This window comes from Capra hircus, chromosome 17, assembly GCF_001704415.2.
Source record: "Capra hircus breed San Clemente chromosome 17, ASM170441v1, whole genome shotgun sequence".
NCBI classification, from domain to species: domain Eukaryota; kingdom Metazoa; phylum Chordata; class Mammalia; order Artiodactyla; family Bovidae; genus Capra; species Capra hircus.
In genome coordinates, this window is record NC_030824.1 from 40,965,765 (window position 1) to 40,990,339 (window position 24,575).

At 36.6% G+C, this 24,575-nt stretch overlaps 2 protein-coding genes across 6 annotated transcripts in view; one reads left to right on the forward strand and one right to left on the reverse strand.

The window, feature by feature from the left end:
* PLK4 (polo like kinase 4) lies at positions 1,003-18,253 on the forward strand. 4 transcript variants are annotated; one of them, XM_013970533.2, is made up of 16 exons: positions 1,003-1,263; positions 1,917-2,012; positions 2,724-2,819; positions 2,901-3,015; positions 5,603-6,626; positions 7,605-7,705; positions 9,915-10,051; positions 10,861-10,965; positions 11,327-11,429; positions 12,938-13,087; positions 13,694-13,827; positions 13,928-14,019; positions 14,159-14,306; positions 15,012-15,152; positions 16,362-16,468; positions 17,617-18,253. In XM_013970533.2, exons 1-16 carry the CDS (start codon positions 1,234-1,236, stop codon positions 17,717-17,719), a joined length of 2,682 nt encoding a protein of 893 aa, XP_013825987.2. In that variant the 5' UTR covers positions 1,003-1,233; the 3' UTR covers positions 17,720-18,253. The 4 variants fall into 4 exon arrangements, with proteins under 4 accessions (XP_013825987.2, XP_013825986.2, XP_017917007.1 ...); XM_013970532.2 differs by lacking the exon at positions 1,003-1,263 and adding an exon at positions 1,652-1,782; XM_018061518.1 differs by lacking the exon at positions 1,003-1,263 and adding an exon at positions 1,652-1,782 and having other exon boundaries at positions 14,162-14,306.
* Positions 21,995-24,575, reverse strand: part of MFSD8 (major facilitator superfamily domain containing 8) — a 40,444-nt gene continuing 37,863 nt past the window's right edge. For both annotated transcript variants that reach the window (XM_005691266.3, XM_013970528.2), the window contains exon 12: positions 21,995-23,463. In XM_005691266.3, the coding sequence (XP_005691323.1) occupies positions 23,257-23,463 (207 nt within the window). In that variant the 3' untranslated portion in view covers positions 21,995-23,256. The remainder of the gene's footprint in view (positions 23,464-24,575) is intronic.

The following is a 24,575-nucleotide window of genomic DNA, read 5'->3' on the forward strand; positions in this document are numbered from 1 at the left end:
GGGCTTCCCTGGTGGCTCAGACCGTAAAGAAGCTTTTTGCTAGCTAGGAGAAACAGTCTTCACCATGAGGATTCTAGTGTTTTTCTAGATATAAAGGAAGTATAAGAATTGGGCTCATAAAATCGGCTCCTGACAATATCTATTTGGAAAACCTGTTCTGCCTGCTTTCTACACAGCACAGAGTCCCTCACTTCTGCCCTCCACCCTAAACTCCTTTCACGAGTGAAGAAAATCAGCAGCTGCAGCAGCACATGACTTAAAATAGTTGTAGAGGTAACAGGAGACTAGCAGGAACATTATGCAAAAAATATGTGCTTGACTGCAATGTACTCCCCCTTCACCAAAATCACATATATAGACTAACCTTCCCCTCCTGCCTCTGTAGCAATTTTCTCAGAGCTATCTGAAATGCTGTCTCCCTGCCTATTAACCTCATTTTGCCTCAAGTAAAACTTAACTCGTAACTCATACGTTTTGCATTTAAGTCGACATACATTATCACACGTGTGTAAGATCTCTTAAACATGAGTTATTACACAAATAGCATTGTAATAGAAATTTACCAAAACAAATAAAGGAGTCCATGTTCTTAAAGTACCGCGTCCACTCATATCAGTTATGAAACACTGGAGTAGGTAAGCATTGAGCTGTAAACGGCTGCTTAAGTTAATGAGTTGTAAAAGTCGGAAAAGACTGAACAACAAGCTGTTCCGTCAACTTTAAGTATTTGGAATTTAAAAATTGCTTTAAGTCCTTTACGAAATCGGAAGCTGGACCTTTTCACACCCTGAAGTGAGTAAATGACCATATTCGAAGTTACCTTTTTTATCCGTCTGGAGTTGGTATCCCAAAAGCCGAACTGCCAACACTTCCGGCCAAGCTGCAGGACGCCGAAACACTTCCGGTCCTCGTGCAGGGGCGGGCGGATAAGGCGCCTATCACGCATGCGCGGCCCGGCTCAGCCTCTTCGGAGCGACCCGCCTCCTTACGTCACCTCCAACCTCTGAGGACAGCCACCGGCGGGAGTTTTTCAAAATGGGAGCGCGGAGGCGCCGCCCAGGCCTCAGAAGGTGCCCGGTAGACCTTTCGGAGGCTGTGCTGTCGTCGCAAAGAGCGGCGGCCTAGAGAACCGAGCCTGATGGGCGCCAAGACCCGCTGGCTGCTTGGAGTGCTGCCTCGAAGGAACTGCGTGAAGGGAGCTGATCCGGGGAGCACGGGCCGCGGCCTGGAAATATGGCGACCTGCATCGGAGAAAAGATCGAGGTGAAAAGACTCGGCAGTCCCGAGTAGGGCGGGCGGGAGTCGGAGTGCCGGGTCTCGAGACCCTGGCAGAAAGGGGATAAGTCGAAGCTAACAGCTGCAGGGCTGGCTCCGAAGTGCCTGGGGAGGGTCCCAACCACCCGGGCCCGGCTGTTTGGGGGCGGAGCGGCCCGCCCCTCGGAGATGCGGCGGCCGTGGGACAGGTGAGTCCCTTGTGGCCCCGCCCTTCTGTCCGTAGATACCGCGCCCCCTGGTCAGCGATCCCGCCTGAGCTGCCGCGCTAGAGCAGGCCTAGGGTGTCTCCCCCTTCTCCAGGGGAATGGCGGTTACCTCCGGCGGGAGCTGCGGCGGGATTCCGTTCCAGCCCTTAGCTCTCAGGGGTTGGCTGGAGGTGGGAGGAGGGAGGAGGTTGCTGAGGCTAAGGAACCAGATCATTAGGGTGCTGTATCTAGAAACCAGCCTGGAAGCTCAGACACACAAGCCGTCAACATGCTGTCTACCCCAGACACCAGCTGTATTGAGGTGTAATACCTGCTTGAATTTTAAATGCAAATTCTCCTTTCGATCCTGTTTATCCTCTTTCCAACCCCTTCCTATTTCTCTTCCTTTCTACTTCTGGAAATCATCACACGTATTCTTTAATTTTAACTTTTAAGGATTTTAGAGTTGGAAATCTGCTTGGTAAAGGATCATTTGCTGGAGTTTATAGAGCTGAGTCCATTCACACTGGTTTGGAAGTTGCAATCAAAATGGTAAGAATATATTAATCAGTTTCTCACTTCTACTTTGCAGATAACTAGAGAGGTTTGCTACTTGAGATGTTAGAAACTCCTTGCCTGCCAGCCTTTTCTTTATGGTGTAAAAAGCCCATTGCTTAAGCAAAATACGGTAATGCCAACAGGTGAATTGAAGGATATCTTAAATAAATGCCTTATCTTTACTAATGTTCATTAGATCTGGTATCTGTTCTAATTATGCATACTTGGAGTAATTGGTAGAAATCAAAGAACAAATAATAATTTGTTTATAAGAAGAATACCCTTGTGCATAATTCTGTTTTGCACCGTAACAAGCTAAAATACTATTCTTGATTGTTAGGAGTCAATCTAACAGGAGTAATATAAGCTAAGAAACACCTAAACCAGTAGAAAAAGGAAAGGGAAGTTTTCTTTTAAAACTTTGCTAAATTTGTGTTGTTGTTGTTATCATAGATTCGATAGTTGAACTATAAATTCTTTAAGTTGATAGAGTATATTGGAATGCATTAGAGAAACTTATTAGTTCATTCTGCCAAGCACTCTGCTGGATGCATGGGGAAAACAGACAACAGAATAAATCGATCTAAAAAGTAGATAAAAGGACTAAAGAATGTTTCAAAGTATATTTTCTTTATTCAAAGTTAACATGACAAATTCACATTTGAAAGTTTATCATGAATGTTTAAAACTCTCATGTTATTTTAGATAGATAAGAAAGCCATGTACAAAGCTGGAATGGTACAGAGAGTCCAAAATGAGGTGAAAATACATTGCCAATTGAAACATCCTTCTATCTTGGAGGTAAGATACACATTTTATAAAAGTGGCCAAGGACATGGAATTTTTCTCTATTATAATTTATTACACCCTTTTACATTTCAGCTGTATAACTATTTTGAAGATAACAATTACGTGTACCTAGTATTAGAAATGTGCCATAATGGAGAAATGAACAGGTATTTAAAAAACAGAAGAAAGCCATTCTCAGAAAATGAAGGTAAGCCATACTTCTTTTTTTTCCTTTAAAAAATTTTTTTGGGTAGATATGAGTTTTACTTTTTGTAGTTTTGAAGAATGTACTATTTTGTAATATTTAGTAAAACTGTTTCAATTATTACTTTAGGCTACAAAAGGAGACCGTTCCCCCCTACCAAACTTTAAACAGCTATTAATTCATGTGAATAATTTAGGTGTTACAGAAATAAAGTAGAAGGAGAAATTTACTATCCTTCTTTTAAAAACAACATTTTAAATCATTGGTCACAGTTTAATGTGTATCCTTTGACATCTAGAAAAGTTTTTTAGAAAAAATGCTCTTGATGACTGTAAAGTAGTTTCTAAGTCAAACACAAGTACCTGCTGAAACCATTTGCTGTAGAAAATGTCAAACATTTAAACTGAGAGAGTAATATAATGAGCCCCTATGAACTTATCAGTCATCTTTCAAAACTATCAACTCATGGTCATATAGTTTCATCTTACTCTTCTTATTACCCCAGTGCCCCAGAGTATTTTGAAGCAAATCATAGACATCTTTTTATCTCTAATTGAGACAGACTTTAAAAAAAAAAAAAGTAAGGACAAAGTCACTATCACACCTAATAGTTCCTTACTATCAAACACATTGTCAGTTTCAGCTTCCACAGTTTCTTAGAGGTAACATTTTTATATTTCAGATCAGGACCAAGTAAGGTCCTTGTATCATCACACAAATGATTGTTTTCTATCTGTCTATTTATTTATTTAGGCTGTGCTGCGTCTTAGTTGCAGCTGCCAGAATCTTCATTGAGGCTTGCAGACTCAGTTGTGGCATGCATGAAAGATCTAGTTGCCCAAGCAGGGGTTGAACCCCGGGCCCCCTGATTTGGGAGCTTGGAATCTTACCCACTGGACCACCAAGGAAGTTTTAGAAATGATTGTTTTCAAATTATCTTACCCTGCTAACTGAGATTGCAGGCTAGATTGAAATCTAAGAAAGATGGTTGTTGACAGGCTTTTTGTCCATTTGATTCTATATTAACCCATTTAGAAAGCAATTTGGTCACACATATTAAGAATCATGGAAATGTTTATATCCTTAGATTGAAAGTAAGAACATTATACAAATTGAAAATAAATTCATATACATATTGATGATGAATACTGTATTTTTTCATAATACTGTAGGGTTTTCTTATATAGTATGGTCTTCTTATATAAGACATAACTTACAAAAAGTGGAAGGAGATGAATTACCAATTTAATTAAAACCAAGAATGTATATGACAAAAGATACTGTCAACAAATTTCCTGGTAGCTCAGACGGTAAAGCGTCTGCCTACAGTGCAGGAGACCCGGGTTCAATCCCTGAGTCAGAAAGATCCCCTGGAGAAGGAAATGGCAACCCACTCCAGTATTCTTGCCTGGAAGATCCCATGGACCGAGGAGCCTGGTAGGCTACAGTCCATGGGGTCGCAAAGAGTCAGACATGACTGAGCAACTTCAACAAATTTCAAAGTTAAAGATAGGAAGAAAATATTTATAAAATAAATGGCTGGCCAATTAATATTTAAAATATAAGGCATGCCTGGACTTCCCTGGTGGTACAGTAGTTAAGAGTCCCCCTGCCAATGCAGGGGACATAGGTTCAATCCCTGACCCAGAAGATTCCACATGGCACGGAGAGACTAAGCTCGTGCTCTAGAACCAGCCATCTGAAACTACTGAGCCATGTGCCACAGCTACTGAAACCCGTGTGCCTGGAGCCTGTGCTCTGCACACACAGTGAAGCCCGTGCACCATGCAGTGAAGAGTAGCCCCTGCTCGCTGCAACTAGAGAAAGGCTGCACAGAGCAGCCAAGACCCAGTGCAATCAAAAAAGAAAAATAAGGCATGCCTAAAAAGAAAAAGACAGTTGAATAGGAAAATGGATGAGGGATATAAGGAAACTGTTCACAGAAGAGAAAGTATAGTTGGCCAATTCCCAGGTGGTGAAGTGGTAAAGAATCCACATGCTAATCAAGGAGATGCAGGTGATGCGGGTTCAATCCCTTGGTCAAGAAGATCTCCTGGAGAAGGAAATGGCAACCAAATCTCATGGACAGAAGAGCTTGATGGGCTACAGTTCATGAGGTCGCAAAGAGTCAGACACTACTGAGTATGCGTGCAGAACATGGGGACATCAAAGGAACTTTAGGTTGCTTTTCTGTTTTTTAAAATTTGAGTGTATTTATGAATTTTTTGTTAAATTATAAATATTTTCTCTTAATTTCTATGGACTTCTGGTTACCCCAGTTAACTCTAGTCATTCTCAATTCTTAATAAAAGTAAGCATCCCTTAACTGTATTAGAAAACTCATCAGTTGTAAAGGACAAAGATTAAAAGGAGTGCCTAGATGTCTTAAAGGGAAATATTAAAGAATATTATAAAATTATCAGAGTGGAAAAAAAAAATTATCAGAGTGGTATTTTGGTTGGTGAAACTAAGCCACAAACCAGTTCACTAATTGTAATATTAGCTTATGTACTTGGGTTTCATAATGTATTCTAAATACTGAATCTTCAGATTTTCTAAGTTGTAACTTTTATTTTTTGCATTCTAACAGCTCGACACTTCATGCACCAAATCATCACAGGAATGTTATATCTCCATTCGCATGGTATATTACACCGGGACCTCACACTTTCTAACCTCTTACTTACACGTAATATGAACATCAAGATTGCTGATTTTGGGCTGGCAACTCAGTTGAAAATGCCACATGAAAAGCACTATACGTTATGTGGAACTCCTAATTACATTTCTCCAGAAATTGCAACTCGAAGTGCACATGGACTTGAATCTGATATTTGGTCCTTGGGCTGTATGTTTTATACGTTACTTATTGGGAGACCGCCTTTTGACACTGACACGGTCAAGAACACATTAAATAAAGTAGTATTGGCAGATTATGAAATGCCAACTTTTTTGTCAAGAGAAGCCAAGGACCTCATTCACCAGTTACTTCGTAGAAATCCAGCAGATCGTTTAAGTCTGTCTTCAGTATTAGATCATCCTTTTATGTCCCGAAACTCTTCAAAAAAAAGTAAGGATTTAGGAACTGTAGAAGACTCGATTGATAGTGGACATGCCACAATTTCTACAGCAATTACAGCTTCTTCCAGTACCAGTATAAGTGGTAGTTTATTTGACAGAAGACGACTTTTGATTGAACAGCCACTCCCAAATAAAATGACTATATTTCCAAAGAGTAAAAATCCAAGTGATTTTTCTTCTTCAGGAGATGGAAGCAGCTTTTATACTTCATGGGGCAATCAAGAACAAGAAACCAGTAATAGTGGAAGGGGAAGAGTAATCCAAGAGGCAGAAGAAAGGCCGCATTCTCGATACCTTCGTAGAGCCCATTCCTCTGATAGATCTGAGACTTCTCATGGTCAGTCTCGAGTGAAAACATATACAATGGAACGATGTTACTCAGCAGAAATGCTTTCAAAATCCAAACGATCAGGAGTGGAGGAACATGAAAGATACTCACCCACAAACAACGAAGCTAATATTTTTCACTTCTTTAAGGAAAAGACATCCAATAGTTCTGGATCTTTTGAAGGACCTGATAACAATCAAGCACTGTAAGAATAATTCTATCAAAAGCATTTTACTTTTAGATAAGCATTGTATTATCACAAACATGAAGCTGCTTGTAACTAAGGTTGGGGGTATCTTTTTTCTAACCCTATCAGATATTCCTGGGGCACTTCTTAACTATGATTTCTATTTTTTAATAGAAAATCAGAATGATAATTTTGAATTGTAGTTAATTAAAATGAGTATATGTGCTCATGGATATATCTGTAGTATGTGTTTAATACTTATTTTTTAGTGTCATGTTTAATTTTATATGAAGCAGGTCTCCAGTGCAGTGTATCATATTTTAAACGTGTGATCCCTAAAGTACTCTTAACAGTAACCATACATAAACACACACACAAATAGAGAGTTCAGTTCAGTTCAGTCACTCAGTCGTGTCTGACTCTTTGCAACCCCATGAATCGCAGCATGCCAGGCCTCCCTGTCCATCACCAGCTCCCAGAGTTCACTCGGATTCATGTCCATCAAGTCAGTGATGCCATCCAGCCACCTCATCCTCTGTCATCCCCTTCTCCTCCTGCCCCCAATCCCTCCCAGCATCAAAGTCTTTTCCAGTGAGTCAACTCTTCACATGAGGTGGCCAAAGTACTGGAGTTTCAGCTTTAGCATCATTCTGAGCTTAAGTGATGAGGAATCATACTGTTACCTGCTTCTCACATGAAGACTAGGTTTTTAGTGACTAGTGTTTGGGTTTTTTTTCTCCTCTGATTTTTATTCTTAAATTACAAGAGGATAGTAGCCATATAGAAATAGTGTCACAGTGCCATGGGCATTTAGGCGTGGGAATTTAGCTTCGTAGAGACCATTTAGTTATGTAAATATTGAGTTCTACTATTAATCTAAAAGTTTTTAGGTGTTTGTATCAAAAGAAATCTCTCTTTTTAAAGTATTTTTATTTTACAAAGTTATTATCAGATAATTTTTTATTAGTTTATGGAATTTTTTTTTTCTTTCTTTAGCTCCAATCATCTTTGTCCAGGAAAAGCTCCCTTTCCATTTCCTGACCAGACACCTCAGACTGAAACGGTGCAACAGTGGTTTGGGAATCTGCAAATAAATGGTGAGTTTTTAATGGACTATTTAATAAAATATTAATAATTTGGCCACTTAGCAAGCATTGCAGTTTTCTCTTTGGATTTTCTTAAGGAAATAATGGCATTTTGAATAAACCTAGTTATAGTAATAACAGTACATTTTGAGTATTTACTCTATCAACCACTGTCCTTAATGCTTAACATAGATCATTAACTTTTTAAATTCTCACAAAAACTATACAAAGAAGACACTATTATTAGTCCTGTCTTACAAATGAGGACGTTATAGTGCTCAAAGCTTAATTTGCCAAGCCACACTGTCCATAAATAGACATGAGTCTAACCCACACAGTCTGGCTCAGAGACTTTGGTCTCTAAACCCCTTTGCTCTCACAGTCTCTCTGTAATAAGTACCTATGTCAGTGCCTATAAAATTATCAAAAGATGGTTGATTTTATTTTTGACTATAAGGGGGTATGGATATCACAGTATACCAGTGGGACCTTGCATAACACTACACAGCTACTAAAACCTAATTAAGTCATTATTTCATTTATAGACCCAGAGTTTGAAGGTTAAACATTTCTCCTTAATGAATATGCTAGATTCACAGAAGTGGGTTGGAAAATAATTATGGGGAAAAGTGAGAATAAAAAAGAAACATATGGAAGAAACATATGGAGAGGGGAAGATAATTTTTTACTAAGTATCATATTACTTCAGACAAAGTACATAATATATGGGTGTAATTCAAGTAGAGTTGTTTCGTCACCACAAGTCTATTTTTGTGTGTGTGTATTATTTTCAAGATCCCAAAAGATAATTAATCTTCTCATGTGTACTTGTTAAAGCTGATAATTCAGCCTTATGTGTTTTAAACTATAAAACTGCCCTGTGCTTAAATCTTGTGCTTAACCTTCTACTGTGTTTATACATACTTCTCATTTGGTAACATGGACATGCCTGGGGTAACCTTGTTTATAATACTGTAGTAGTGCTGCTGCAATTTTAAAGTATATTATTTGATATAAGATATTTCCTATTATAATGGTAGTGAGGAGGGGAAAGCATGTAAAAGTCATTTAAGGGGAAAACTGAGATACAGATTTTTAGATTTAGCATTAGAAAAATTGCCTTACGAAGTTTTATATGCTCTCATCATTTTAAGGACTTTTTAAAAAATGATGTCTCTATCTGAACTCTAGACCTGTTGATATATAAAATTTAAATAGGTAAAGTTCAACAAGAGCTTTTTTAGAAATGTAGCTACAAATAACATTTGTAATATTAAGTATTAATGATATTAAAGCTATTTTGTATATTTTAGTATGTTTTGGCTTTAGTTGCATATTTTGTAAGTAAAAATGAAATAGTCCTTAGCTTACATGTTATGTGGAATGATTATTTGGGAACTCCTCTCAAATCTGTATTTATTGCAGCATTGGCATTTGCTTGTTTAGCATTAGTAGGTGACCCATTTAGTAGGTGACTAGGGAGAGCCTGGGGGGCTGCCATCTACGGGGTTGCTCAAGAGTCGGACACGACTGAAGCGAATTAGCAGCAGCAGCAGTTTTGCTTTGATTGAAAAATTAATTTCATATTGGTATCTTTTCTTTCTTAGTCTTAGACTTAAAGGTATTCTTTTGCAGGCTAGCTTGAAATATCCTATTAAAGTCACTATCTTTTTTTTTTTAAGTCACTGTTTTATTATGCCATATCTTTTTATCTTTTTGTGGCTGCACTGCATGGCTTCTGGGATCTTAGTTCCTGGACCAGGAGTTGAGCCTGGGCCCTCAGCTGTGAAAGCACCAGTTCCTAATGGCTGGACTGCCAGGAAGTCCCTTATGCCATATCTTAAACTGAAAAATTATGAGTTTGGTTTTTTTAAACTAGATTTCTTTTGTTCTTCATAAAAAAGTATGCTGTTGTAACCAGCATGACATTGTTTTGTGTAGACTTGACTTTAATTATTCACCAAGTTGCTTTATTTTATGTATATTGTAGCTCATTTAAGAGAAACTACTGAGCACAACAGTATTAGCCCAAACAGAGATTTCCAGGCCCGCTCAGATTTGCAGGACACATCAGGAAACGCCTAGACTGATACAAGAGCCAAAAGGAGCCCCAATGCTTCTGATAATGCACGTTCTGTAAAACATTTGAATACCATGAAATATATGACTGCATATCACACTAAACCTGAAATAATTCAACAAGAATCTATTTTTGGCTTAGATCCTTCTTCTGAACAAAGCAAGACTAGGGGTGTGGAGCCACCGTTGGTCTATCAGAAGCGTACATTACGAAGCATTACATCTCCTTTGACTGCTTATAGGTTGAAACCAATCCGACAGAAAACCAAAAAGGCCGTGGTATGTCTGTTATTTTTCTAAATCACTGTATGGTTTCCTTGAGTATATGGTTTCTGGTATCAAGCATGGTATCTTTTCAGTTCTATAATGTCCCTGTATTTTTTATATGTACTTGATAAACTCACATAAGAGAAAAGAGATTGCATGTTTATGGAACAATAGCTGTTGTTTTCTTCTGGATACTTTAAGAATGGTGAACTGATATGAACTTTAAATTATTGATAATGAAAAACATTTAGAAGTATTACTGGCCAAATGCTGTGTTAAATATTCACAATCCTAATCACTAAATTAATATAGTATTATCTTTTGTTTTCATTGTTTCTACATTTAATCCAGTCTCAAAAAGATAAACTAGAAAATATAACTATTTAAACATCTCAAACTATTGATGTTTTAACAGGAATATGAAAAATAAGTAGAGGGTTTTTTTTTTTAATGTGTGTATTGGGAATAGTGGTTTTTATTTTTTAATTCCCTATTCATCCCGTTTTCCGTTTCACCCAGTCTTGCCTTTAATTGGAGTGCTATTCTTTACAAAGCCCTTAAATTCTCCACCCTACCTTCTGCTTCGTTTCTGCTCATTGGTTATTTCACACCTCATTATACCATCTCACCTTTACTCCTTATGTTTCACAGTTGTGCTCAAATACACCTGTGATCTAGACTATTGCAGTGAAGCAGCTATTTTATTTTTATGTTAATTTTTTTGTTTCTGCCATGGTTAAGTACTTTGCTCTTCACTAATATATATGTCAGAATGTTCTGATAAATAAATGTTATTGATTTTAGTTTTTGGTTTTTTTTAGGTGAGCATACTTGATTCAGAGGACGTATGTGTGGAGCTTCTGAAGGATTATGCATCTCAAGAATATGTGAAAGAAGTTCTTCAGATATCTAGTGATGGGAGTATGGTAATGTGGATTCACTTTATTATCTTGCAGCTTCATCACTTAAGTATTTACCATTCCATTCATTCTATTACAAAACAATTTTTTAAATTACTTTTCCTGATATGATAGTATATATGGAATTCAAAAACTAAAATAGCATACTATAAATAAAGTAGTGTGGTTTAAAAAATAATTATAACTAGTAACAAAATCTAAACTTCAGGCTTAAGTTTAAACAGTGAAAAAATTACTTTTAGAGAGTATTGTGTTTTCAATAAAGATAAAATTTAATATTCATGTGAGCTCTTTTATAATTTTAGTGACAAAATATAGTTCTTTAACTTTATGGCATATAATTAGAATTTTTTAAATTTTTTGACAGATCACTGTTTATTATCCAAATGATGGAAGAGGTTTTCCTCTTGCTGATAGACCACCCTCACCTACTGATAATATCAGTAGGTACAGTTTTGATAATTTACCAGGTATGTAAATTTACCAGGGAATAAATTTAGATAATGGATTTATATAAATCCATAGAGATAAACTCTATACATGTGGATATCGTAAATTGTAAATATCTTGACTTCATTTGGGCTGCAAGTTATGTTCTTACAACTTTGTATCTGGAGAGATGTGCTGTACCTTACTAATTCAGTGTTCAGGCATGTTCTGTGTTAAAATGGAATTTTATTTAAGGAAAACTAACTCTGGAATATTAGTCATGTGTCCACAAATATACTTTGTGCATTTGTTTAGTTACAATTTGTCTAGAATAGTGTTAAAAATTCAACACGAAGTATCTGGTTTTTTACTTTTGAAACCTTTCTGTGCTACATAATGATCCCCTGTAATTGTGGTTAACCAAATTTGACTCCCAGTTCAGTTTCTGGACATTATGAATTAGAAAATTAAGCACTGAGTAATAAGACTTCGCTAAGGTGACTTAAAAGCAAATGAGAGAACCTATCTAACCTAACCTTATTAGAATAAAAGCAGGTAGGCAAGACTGTTAAATACTATAAATGACCACTGCTGCTCCTGCTGCTTAGTCACTTCAGTCATGTCCAGCTCTATAGCCCGCTAGGCTTCTCTGTCCATGGGGATTCTCCAGGCAAGAGCCGCTGAAGTGGATTGCCATGCCCTCCTCCAGGGGATCTTCCTGATCCAGGAATTGAACCCAGATCTTCCACATTGCAGGCAGATTCTTTACTGTCTGAGGCACCAGATGCTGCTGCTGCTAAGTCGCTTCAGTCGTGTCCGACTCTGTGAGACCCCATAGACAGCAGCCCACCAGGCTCCCCCGTCCCTGGGATTCTCCAGGCAAGAACACTGGAGTGGGTTGCCATTCCCTTCTCCAGTGCGTGAAAGTGAAGTCGCTCATGACTCTTAGCGACCCCATGGACTGCAGCCTACCAGGCTCCGTCCGTGGGATTTTCCAGGCAACGGTACTGGAATGGGGTGCCATTGCCTTCTCTGTGAGCCACCAGGGAAGCCCATAAATGACCACGGTTACAGGGAACTACAAAAATTTAGCATGCTGTACTTTACTCATATAAAAAGTGCTACATTTCTTTTTCTCAAACTCATTTGGTTCTGATATCTTAGAACTCTTTTCATTTATTAAAACTTCCCTAGAGTCATTATCTTACTTTTAATAAGGAGTCAGTGATTCAAGGAGAGATTTTTTTTTAATAGTCATGATACTAATCTATCAGATTTTGTTACATACATCTTGGGAATTTTATACTGTCTTTAATTTTCATTAAAATAGTAGACTTCCATCTCTAAAAAATTTTTATATTAAAATAGTAGACTTCCATCCCTAAAATATTTTATTTTTAATAGGATTATTAACCGTGGGTAATGGAATTATTAACTTTTGAGTTAAATTTTTGAGAAAAAGTAGAAATAAATATTAAGACTGTTACTGAATTTATGTCAACGTTTTTATTCCCTAAGATTAGGTAATTTCTTTCTTTTGTCTGCCTAGAAAAGTACTGGCGAAAATATCAATATGCTTCCAGATTTGTACAGCTTGTAAGATCTAAATCTCCCAAAATTACTTATTTTACAAGATATGCTAAATGTGTTTTGATGGAGAATTCCCCTGGTGCTGATTTTGAGGTTTGGTTTTATGATGGTAAGTGCCATTTAGAAATGGTTATTTTTTGCCCCTTTAGCTTGTATTTTGTAATTGTGGGTTTGTTTTTTTAATTCAGCACAGTTGTTGTTTTTTTGCCCACACCATGCGCTTGTGGGATCTCAGTTCCCAGACCAGGGACTAAACCCAGGCCACAGGAAAGAAAGCTCAAAATCCTAACCACTAGAGAACCAGGGAATTCCCTAGCACAGCGTGCGTGCGTGTGTGTGTGTGTCAACATTCTGATTGATATGCTACTTATTAGAACTTAAATGGATGTGTGTGTGTGTGTGTGTGTGTGTGTGTGTGTGTGTGGTTGATATGCTACTTATTAGAACTTAAATGGACGTGTGTGTGTGTGTGAACATTCTGATTGATATGCTACTTCTTCTTAGAACTTAAATGGACATATACCAAAAAAATGGCATATATTTATTGGAATACTACTTTGAGAGCCTCATTTTATTAATGGCCAATGAGTAAATGTAAATGATACCTTGATCTAGGAGCTACTGTATACTGGAGTATGATAATATATATATTCATATATATACATATATTGAATATTTATAGAAATGATAAAGCATTTTCTGCTTATTTTTTAAGGAGCAAAGATACACAAAACAGAAGATTTAATTCAGGTGATCGAAAAGACTGGCAGATCTTATACCTTAAAAGGTGAAAGTGAAGTTAATAGCTTAAGAGAGGAGGTAAAAATGTATATGAACCATGCTAATGAGGTATGTACCTACTTTTAGTAGGTTTTTTCTTAACCAGTTACTAACATTACAAATGACATAGGTGAAGTAATGACAGAAAGCACTCTTTTAAAAAAAACAGGGCCACCGTATTTGTTTAGCACTGGAATCCATAATTTCAGAAGAGGAAAAGAAAAGTGGAAGTGCTCCTTTTTTCCCCATAATCGTAGGAAGGTAAATGTTTGAAAATTTATTAAACATGACTAAAATGTGTAAATTTTTTTAAGTTTAGTGTTTACATTATGAGCATTCTTCTGTTTTCTGTAAATTGAAAGCTTTAAGGGAATGTATTTGACATGTCTTTCTCCTTCAGAAGACCAAGTAGTTCTAGTTCACCTAAGGCCTTAACACCTCCTCCTCCTGTGGATCCAAACTCCCCAATGCGAGAGCCACCATCTCTGAACAGAATGGTCGTAAATAGTACTGCTTCTCCAAAACAGGCACCAGTACTTAATCCTCCTGTAAGTAAATACATGTCACTTCTGTACTTTAAACTCTTCAGTGATTGCCAAATGTCCCTGATATAAAATTAAAACCACCTGAATGTGGTCTTACTGTCACCCAGCCACTTGTCTAGTCTCATCCTGAGCTACTTTACCCCAGCACTCTCAGGGCCTTTTCACAGGTTGTTCACTTGATCTGCTGTTCTTTTCCTGAACCCTTTAATGGCTCTTTCTCCTCCTCCAGCTCTCAGTTTAAGCACCTCAGCGAGGCCTAACTTGACTCCTCAGGGAAAACACCAAATATACTAACGTATATATAGTTTTATTTTTGCTAGTAAATATCATTAACTTCCTTAATATCCATGATAGGGTCATGGTTAAAAAAACACTTATTTTTATCAAATGAACTATCATGCCAATGAAGATGATATAGCAATGTAGTAAAATACAAGATTAAAGAAATAGATCTGTGTGTGTGTGTGTATTCACAACCATTTATAATTGTAGCTATGAAAAATTATATCTTTGGGGAAATGAGTAAGTCTGCCAAAATGAAATTTTTTTTCCTGTCCTATGCATTTATTTTCTATAATGTGATAATTTTTTTAATCTTTTCTTTTTTATAAATTAAGATAATGAAAATCTGGTCATTATCTACTTTTGCTAAGGTTGACTTACTGGAATGCTTAGGAATGATATCTTCCTTTCTTTTACTGTTTGTAGGTGGTTACAAATGAAGGACTTGGCCTTACCGGTGCAGCTTCTGAAACAAACAGCTCTCCTAGAAGTCTTAAAGATTGTTTCCCTAAATCAGCACAACTTTTGAAGTCTGTTTTTGTGAAAAATGTTGGTTGGGCTACACAGGTGAGAAGCTTTTAGGCATGTAAATTTTCTAAGTATGTAGTAATTTGGTTTCCACAGTGATTGACAATGACCAAAAAATATAAAGATTTCTCTTTGCAAGAAAGTTTTTACACCTTTTTTGCATTGGGTATGTCATTAATAATTTTAAAATTTTTTTATTTGTATACACTTGGAAAACTCTACATACTAGTTGATAACCAAATTGCTTGCTAGGGCCTAGGTGACCTGTTTTTGGCATTTGTCTTTAAAGTAGAGGTCATGATAATGGCTAAAGATTAGGACTTGAGAATGTCCTTAAGACATTTTAAGTTTTAGAAATTTGTAATCTATATTAGTAGAGTAACTTTGATTTGGCAGAAAAGATTTTTTGCATTTTAAAGTTGGTTCTACACTTAAAGAATTTTATGTAGGTGTAAACCTATATGTGCATGTTATCTGAAAACTTGAATTTTGGAGACTTTTGAGTATAGCACATGGAATTTTTACTTACCAGTGAAGTAAAATACAGCTTAGTCCTTTATAGAGGTAGGAAATAAAGGGAAGGGAACACAGCATTTGTCGAGTACCTCCTATGTAGTACCATGTTTTTCACATACATTGTCACATTATTTCCCAAAATAAAACCTAGTAAAGTTGATGCCATCTCCTCCTTTCATAGATAGTAAAATTATGGCTTATGATGGATAGGTTGACTTGCACGTTCCTACTAGTTGGCAGAATCTGGATGTAAACCCAAGTGTTGGATTCCTGTACTCTGTTTGGAGTGGCAGGCACATTAACTAAAGGAACAAGTTTCAAAAGCAAAGATGTAACATTCTCTGGCAGAACAAAAATTCTCATGGCCTAAGAACAAAGAATGGATGAAAATTGTAACCTAAGGAAGTGTTGTTTGGTAATTTTCTAAATCTGTTCTTAGCTAGAAATACTATGGGAAAGGAAAAACACTTGTTCAGACATCCTAGTAGAAATTAATGGAAAACAGGATTTATGTAGAATAAATTTAATTTCTGATGTCCTATCTATTAAAGGAATCACCTGAAAAAAATATGGATATTCTCAAATGTTGCTGCCATCACAGCCCCAAATTTGTAGTTACCTGAAGGGTTTGTTGTTATTTTTTAACTATGTGAAAAATCTGTTAAACACGAGTGCCTTTTAAGAATTTATGTTCTGCTATATAGTAATTTTGCATGCTTACTATTTTTCTAGTTAACTAGTGGAGCTGTGTGGGTTCAGTTTAATGATGGATCCCAGTTGGTCGTGCAGGCAGGAGTGTCTTCTATTAGTTATACATCACCAGATGGTCAAACAACTAGGTAAGTTTTAAAATACTGGTTGAGATTCAGCCCTTTGCTATAATTTTTTTTCTCTATATGCTGAAATAAATGATTTAAGTTACTCTTTTCATGTTGACAAAGTTAATCTTATTATTTATACTGTTATATATTCAAAGCAGCTCATAGTCTTTTTAATACATATTTTATGATTATCTACAGAAATGCAAGGTAGCTGGAATGTATTATCCACACCAGTTGGTTAGATTGCTTTAGGCTTACTGTTCCTTTAGTCTGAGTTGACCCTTTTCAGAAGTAATGAACTTCTAAGTAGTGTATTAATACTTAGTTTATATAAAAGAACACAGAAAGAAGAAGTCTTTAATAGATAACCAGACTATTTTTCCCAAATGAAAGGCTGTATCAATGTAAAGTGATTAATGATTAAAAGAATTTTTTGAATGTATATACTCATTCTGAATGAGGGTATATGCCAGGCTAATATAATACTTATGCTGACAAAGAAAAATCTGTCAACAACAACAAAAAGCAGTGGTTTGGTTTCCACATTTCAAACTATAACTTACTAAAAAGAGGTAGGGTGCCAATGATGCCAATAGAAGCATGCTACTTTATGAAAAGTGCTTATTGTGGAGGAAATACTTGGGCTAAACATAGTTTGTGGGTGTTTACCAACTGCTTTTGTGTATATATATGCAGTACCATCATTTAAAGAACTCACAGGTTGAGGGGTCTTGTTAAAACAACGTCTTCCAAATGTTCTAGAAAGTGGAAAGATAAAGGTATAAAATGGGTAGAACCCATGTTCAAAGATAAAAGTTCAGATTTTTACTTGATATGGTAGTTCGGAAAATTTTGATATTTAATGGAAATGTTATTATAATGTGTTTAGTTTGTATTTTCTTTAGGGTCTTCAACTTAATGAGGAATCTAGATTTTCAGCTTGTAAAATCTGTTCAAGTTTTTTGATCTATTTTATTTAAATACGTTTAGAAATTGATCTATTTTAAAAGGATACAAATTGACTATGTTTTAGTGTCTTAATAAATAATTTTGTATAATCTTTCTGCACTGCCTTTTGCCATTGAAGAATTACTGTGCCTTTTGATATTCATACAAACCAACTGATTAAGTTATGATTTTATCTTTTTCTCTTCTGCTTCACTTAGGTATGGAGAAAATGAAAAATTACCAGAATACATCAAACAGAAATTACAGTGTCTTTCTTCCATCCTTTTGATGTTTTCTAATCCAGCTCTTAGTTTTCATTGATTAAAGCTCCTTTTAGATATGTAAGTTTAATAAATAACTTTTTTGTTGGCTTTCAAGTAAAGTGACATTTTTATTTTAAAAAACTTCTTCAGAAAGCCTTTCTGTAAAAGAGAATTTTAATCTGTACCATAAAGGATGTCTGTCTTCCAATGAGAGAACAAAGCAGAATGGAACATGAGTCACAAAATGTAGTGGTCATAGACTAAAACAGGACACCTAACTTTGCTCTTAGAACATATACCCTTGAAATTACTGTGTTTATATGTTTGTATTGAACAGTCTTTTGAAGCAAAAATATAGATGGTGTGTGGTATATTTGTGCTTTTTTATTGTTTTCCCTACTTTAGACATGTTAAGAATCATGGACAAAACATGCTGGAGTTTCTGAATTTTGAACATGTAAATAATGTATATTTATGTTATAAGTAACATATGTAAACATGTATATTTGTTTTATATTTATTTTTGTAGCACTAGTTTGTGATGACATTTCTGCAAATGCATTTTATTAAAAAATAATAAATAGTGATAAGTTACTTTATTGATTTATTTACTTAATTTAAAATAAGTTAGTAAACTTATTGCCTGTTTAAGAGGAGGCAATTAAATTTTTAAAATTAACTTTTTAAATGGTAAGTACATTGTTTCTCTACCTTTATCTGAAAATATCTGTATATTAATGATAAACATTTTAACAATGAAGAATTCAACAATGCAATTAACATGAGGAATGGTGGCTCAGACAGTAGAGAATCCGCCGGCAACCTGCGAGACCTGGGTTCGATCCCCAGGTTGGGAAGATCCCCTGGAGAAGGGCATGGCACCCACTCCAGTATTCTTGCCTGGAGAATCCCCATGGACAGAGGAGTCTGGCGGGCCACTGTCCATGGAGTCACAAAGAGATACGACTGAGTGACATGAGGAAAAAGAATATTCGATGGTGGAACAGCCATTCTTAATGAAATACTCAAGGTAAAGTAGGAATAAAATCAAACTACTTAAATATAATAGACTGTTACACAATGTTTTTTTTCCTGCTGATTTTTATAATCAGAGAATATTGGAGCCATTCCATTGAATACCTGTTGTCGTAGTTATTCAACACTGATTTGGAGGTTGCTGTCTAAAGCGATGAGAAGATAATAATTTGTGGCATAAACTGCACAGTTAATAAGAAAAAGACAATCCAATAAAAAAAAAGGCAAAAGATATGAACAGATAATTCACAAAGGAGAAAATCCATAAAATGAATCAGAACATACTCACCACATCTGAAGTTGGAGAAATATAAGACTAAAAAATAATTTCCTTTTATCAAAGAGATTGGTTAAAAAAAAAGTCATAGTGCTGCCGTGAGGAGGGCGTTCTCAAGTGTTGCTGACTATAGAGTATAAATGAAAAAGCAATCTGACAGGATTAGAATTAACATATTTTAATACATTGGCAGTCCAACTTTGGGGAAGAAAATTATATAAACTATTCTCTTAGGGATAAAAGTATGGTTAAATGTAAGAATTTCCTCTTAGAAATAAAGGAGTTCTTAGCTTAATTTTGAAGCTAAAGACTCAAATATATTTTGCTTTGACTGAATTTAAGTATTTTTAAAAACTATCATTTTCACTGTCATTGCAGTCCTGTTGTATTTATTTTCCGACTTTTTTAAAAATTTTATTTTCCAGCTTATTCTGTGTTTTCTACTTGTTTGCTTTTCTTTTGCTTTACTCCCTTCTTCCAGGTTGAATTTCCTTTTCATATGCCTATTATCTCTTTAGTATTTTACTTTTCCTCCATCTTTAATTTCCATTATAAAATTATCTATGGCATCTTATTACTCTTGTGTTCCTTTTAATTTGTTCATGTCTGAAATTATTTAAGTTTCTTATTTCCTGAGCTCTGCCAGCTATATTTTCATACCTTATTATCTTATTTTCCTATTTCATTGGGAAATGTTCCCATTTCTCAGTTTTCCAAAATACAATTTTGTCATTTTTTTGCCTTGCCTTCACAGTTTCTTTCAGCTCATTTTATAATACATTCTGTTTTTATCTGTTTATGGGCTTATCTATCTGGCATGCTTTTGTTATCTATCAGAACATTTGGTCAACTGCACACTTTCCCTGTTCTCCTCAGTAATTATTCCAGTAAATGGCATCTGCATCACTAGTTTTTCATTTCAAAATCCTAGCACTCATTCTTAACACCTTATTTTACCTTTAATCTAATCACCAATTAATCCTAACTCTACCTCTAAACTGCATTCAACATGCTTTTAATTCCCAATTCCAGTCAGTTCCCTAATTGAAGTCACCAGCATCACTCATCTTTACTAAGACAATAGCTTTCTTCACGTCTTCAAACATCTACTCTTGCCTCCTGTATCAGCCAGGGGTTTCAGTTACAAACTAAAACACAATCTAACCTAAGGAGAAAGTATTTATTAGAGGATATTAGCTCAGACCCTGTAGGAGGGACAGAGATTCAGGCTCTGCAGCTAGGAACAACGGCTGTTATCACAATGCATGAGCCGTCCCAGAAGAGACCCTGCCACCCAGGCTCAGCACAGACCCCACACCACCCTGATGAAGCTAGGGGACTAGGTTCTGGGAACCCTGACCCTACTTGCTCCAAAATTTACCCACTGACCTCAGTCCCTCACAAATTTCTCCAATTACCTCAACAATACCATTTTACATTTGACTTAAAACAAGATCCAAAATGAGATCTACATAATGCTCTAGAGCCAGCGTGCCACAGCTGTCGAAGCCTGTGCACCTAGAGCCTGTGCTCCACAAGAGAAACCACTGCAGTGAGAAAGCTGCACCAGTGAAGGGTAACTCCTGCGCACAGCTGGTGAAAGCCTGTTCACAGCAGTGAACACCAACAGTGAAATACATCACCTCTTCCTGTTAAAAATGGCTATCATCAAAAAGATAAAAACTGTAAGTGTGCGGAGAAAGGGAACATTCATGTGCTGCTGATGGGAATATAAATTGGTACAGCCATTGCAAGAGTGTGGAGATTCCTTAAAATATCAAGACCATGTGATCCAACAATTCCATCAGGTATATATCCAAAGATGAAGGCAGAATATCAGGAGATATGTGCCTTCTCATGTTACTACAGCATTATTTACAACAGCAATGAGATGATAGACAGACAACCTAGGTGTCCATCAGCAGACAAATGGATAAGGAACCAGTGAGCCAGTAAAGTTGCTCAGTCGTGCCCGACTCTTTGTGATCCCATGGACTCTAGCCTACCAGGCTCATCCATGTATGGAATTTTCCAGGCAAGAGTACTGGAGTGGTTGCCATTTCCTTCTCCAGGGGATCTTCCCGACGCAGGGATTGAACCCAGGTCTCCTACATTGCAGGCAGATGCCTTACCGTCTGAGCCACCAGGGAGGTTTTCAGTTAAGTGTGTGTGTGTGTGAATATTATTCAGCCATAAGAAAGATTCTGCCATTTGTGACAACATGGATGGACCCTGAGGGTATTATGCTAAGTTAATAACCATAGAGAGGACAAATACTGTATGACACCACTTGTATGTGAAATCTAAAAGAGCCAAACTATTAGAGGCAGAGTGGAATGAGAATTGCCAGGGGCGAGGGAGTGAAGGGAATGGAGAGATATTGGTCTAAGAGTACAAACTTCCTGGTGATTATAGTTAGTAACACTGTGCTGTATACTTAAAAATTGCTAAGAGTTGATTTTAATGTTCTCACCATGAAAGAAACTAATTATGTGATATGATGGAGGTGATAGCTAATGCTACTGTAATCATTTTGCATTATTTAAGGATCAAATCAACATGTTGTACACCTTAAACCTATACAATGTTATATGTCCATTATATCTCAATAAAGCCAGAAAAAAACAAAAGACAGGAAAAAGATAACCCTCTACATACCAAGATGGCTTCCCAGGTAGCTCAGTGGTAAAGAATCCACTTGCCAATGCAGGAGACACGGGACATGTGGTTTCGATCCCTCAGTCAGGAAGATCCCCCTGGAGGAGGAAATGGCAACCCACTCCAGTATTCTTGCCTGGGAAATTCCATGGACAGAGGAGCTCGGCAAGCTACATCAATGGGGGTCACAAAGAGTCAGACACGACAAGAGTATGCACGCACTACATACCAAGGAGAAAAGCCTCAGAAGAAACCAACCCTGCTAGCACCTTGATCTTAGACTTCTAGACCAGAACTGTGAGAAATAAATGTGTTATTCAAGCCACCCCACCACCACCGCCAAAGAAAGGACAGCAAACAATATAAAGTGCAGATTATAATGTTTACTCTCGGTTTTGAAAACTTTCATAACAGTAGGAAACATTTGGAAAAGTATTTAGAAACATTTTTGTATTTTGGGGTAATACAGATCACCCATATATATAGATATATAGTTCTGTACTAGTCCCTTTTAGCAGCATTCAAATTCCTGTGAGGTAGTAATGTGTACATAGTGTAATTTAGCCAACTTCTAGTAAACTCAGTAAATTGTTAGTTAAAGGCATTTTACCTCAGATATTCATTAGCTAACTATATTGGGGTTACCATGGCCTATCCAAATTTTAAATTCTGTGGTTCTCAGTAGCTATGCAGACAAGATTGAAAACTGTTGGGTCTTCCCGACCACTACTGAGACAAGAGAAAAAGTAAATAAAATAATAGTTTTTCTCTAGAATTTAAGAGAGTTGGAAAATGCCGATAATTTTAACATTTTGGTGTTCAGTATATGTATATAACAACACATTATCTGGCTTATGTTTTAAAGTTGAATTATTTATTAGGCCTTGAAAGAAAAAAGTAGTTATCCCTACTACAGGTAGTGAAATCCATTTTGATCTATCGATGATCTTTATTGCTCAAATATGAGCATTATTCATACACATGCATTAACTTAAGGGTTACTTAGTAAGAACCAAAACTAAAATAAGATGCAAAGTATAGTATTAAAAATCATGACTTATAGAAGCTAAGGCAGGATGACAGGCATGGTAAGTGGAAAATTTAAGTCATGATTTTATTTTTTAAGGAAAACTTGATAATAACATAAAATGTATTTTTAGCAAATAAAAAGGAGCTACCTTTCAATAAAAATCCCTCTATTTAGGTAAAAATTTATGTGATTTCATTCTATCACGGGTAATTCATACAGAACTCTCCTTATGATTTCACTGCATAGATCTTCTCATTATTTTAATGACACTTCTGCAATTTGACTTAAGGGTATAACTTCACATTTATAGAGCACTGTCTATTCATTCATGACTTCATGCCATCCCCAAAAAAGGTCTTATAGAAACTGTTTCTTTTTTTGAGACAAGGAAAACTATAATCCAGAATTTTCATATTACCTTGCTAGTCACAATTACACATAGAATTCCCTATTTTATTCAATGTACGTTCTTGTTTTGCAACATATACGATTACCTACAACCTGACTTTAGGAAACTGACTCATAGCAGTCGTCAAGAAGAGTCTTAAAAAAGAGAAAGTTTCACACAAGTACTTTCCACACAGTCTTAGCTAGGTTATTCTTGAATCCTTCCATGCCTTACAGAAAAAGCAATGAGTCTTCTGTAAACCACACCCAGGAGTGTGATGGTAAGCACCACCATCCCACACACTAGGCTGAAAGCCCACCGTGGACCCCAGGCAGTGTACACTTGGCTGATGAACACAGGTCCAAGAATCCGTGCTGCACTTCCAGACGCTGTTAGCCAGCCCATGTACACACCCTGTGGAGGGAGAAGCACACGCATACTCAGGTGTAGTCATTTTCTCTGTTGTTTTTAAATTAAATACAAAGTGCTTCTCTATAAATACCATAAATAATGAATGATAAACTTATTTGATATACTATTTAGGAAGCCTGCAATGCGGGAGACCCAGGTTCGATCCCTGGGTTGAGAAGATCTCCTGGAGAAGGAAACGGCACCCCACTCCAGTACTCTTGCCTGGAGAATCCCACAGGCAGAGAAGCCTGGTAGGCTACAGTCCATGGGGTCGCAAAGGGTCGGACACGACTGAGCGACTTCACTTTCACTTCTTTCACTTTAGGAAAAATAAAAGTAGTATAAAAGAACAAACACTGTCTACTGAAATGATTTATAAACTTACCTTTTAAGGCTAACATTTGTTTTGTACTTGCTATTTTCCAGACACTACATTAGGTGCTTTACATATATTATTTCCTATGTTCACAAATTTCTATGATTGGTGAAGTGAAGTGAAGTCGCTCAGTCGTGTCCGACTCTGCGACCCCATGGACAGTAGCCTACCAGGCTCCGCCGTCCATGGAATTTTCTAGGCAAGAACACTGCAGTGGGCTGCCATTTCCTTCTCCAGGGGATCTTCCCAACCCAGGATCGAACCTGTGTCTCCTGCATTGCAGACAGACACTTTACCGTCTGAGCCACTAGGGAAACCCCCTCTATGAGATGTTAATCTCATTATAAGATCTTATTCTGTTTATGGATCTCCTTATTCTTTTAAGCAACTACACAGCATTCCATTTATTAAAAGTGCCATAAATTATTTACTCACTCCACATTTGACGGGTCATTTACAATTGGGGGGATATTAAAAGTAATGCTGCATTTTGGACACTGTATTTACTTGAATTAAATTTATCTTAAATTAAACTTATCCAAGAGATTTGAAGCCTGATTTGGCCAACTCCACTGTATTAATTTCCATGTCACCACAATGTCACTGCTCCAACTACAGTGTCCAAAATGCAGCATTACTTTTAATATCCCCCCAATTGTAAATGACCTGTCAAATGTGGACTGAGTAAATAATTTATGGCACTTTTAATAAATGGAATGCTGTGTAGTTGCTTAAAAGA

Excerpts from the sequence above, each read along its gene's own strand:
- PLK4 (XM_013970532.2), top strand. The coding sequence starts at position 1,750 with ATGCTGTCTACCCCAGACACCAGCTGTATTGAG. Across the intron at positions 2,013-2,723 it reads TGGAAGTTGCAATCAAAATG|ATAGATAAGAAAGCCATGTA; the intron begins GTAAGAATATAT and ends ATGTTATTTTAG. Across the intron at positions 14,307-15,011 it reads CACCAGTACTTAATCCTCCT|GTGGTTACAAATGAAGGACT; the intron begins GTAAGTAAATAC and ends TACTGTTTGTAG.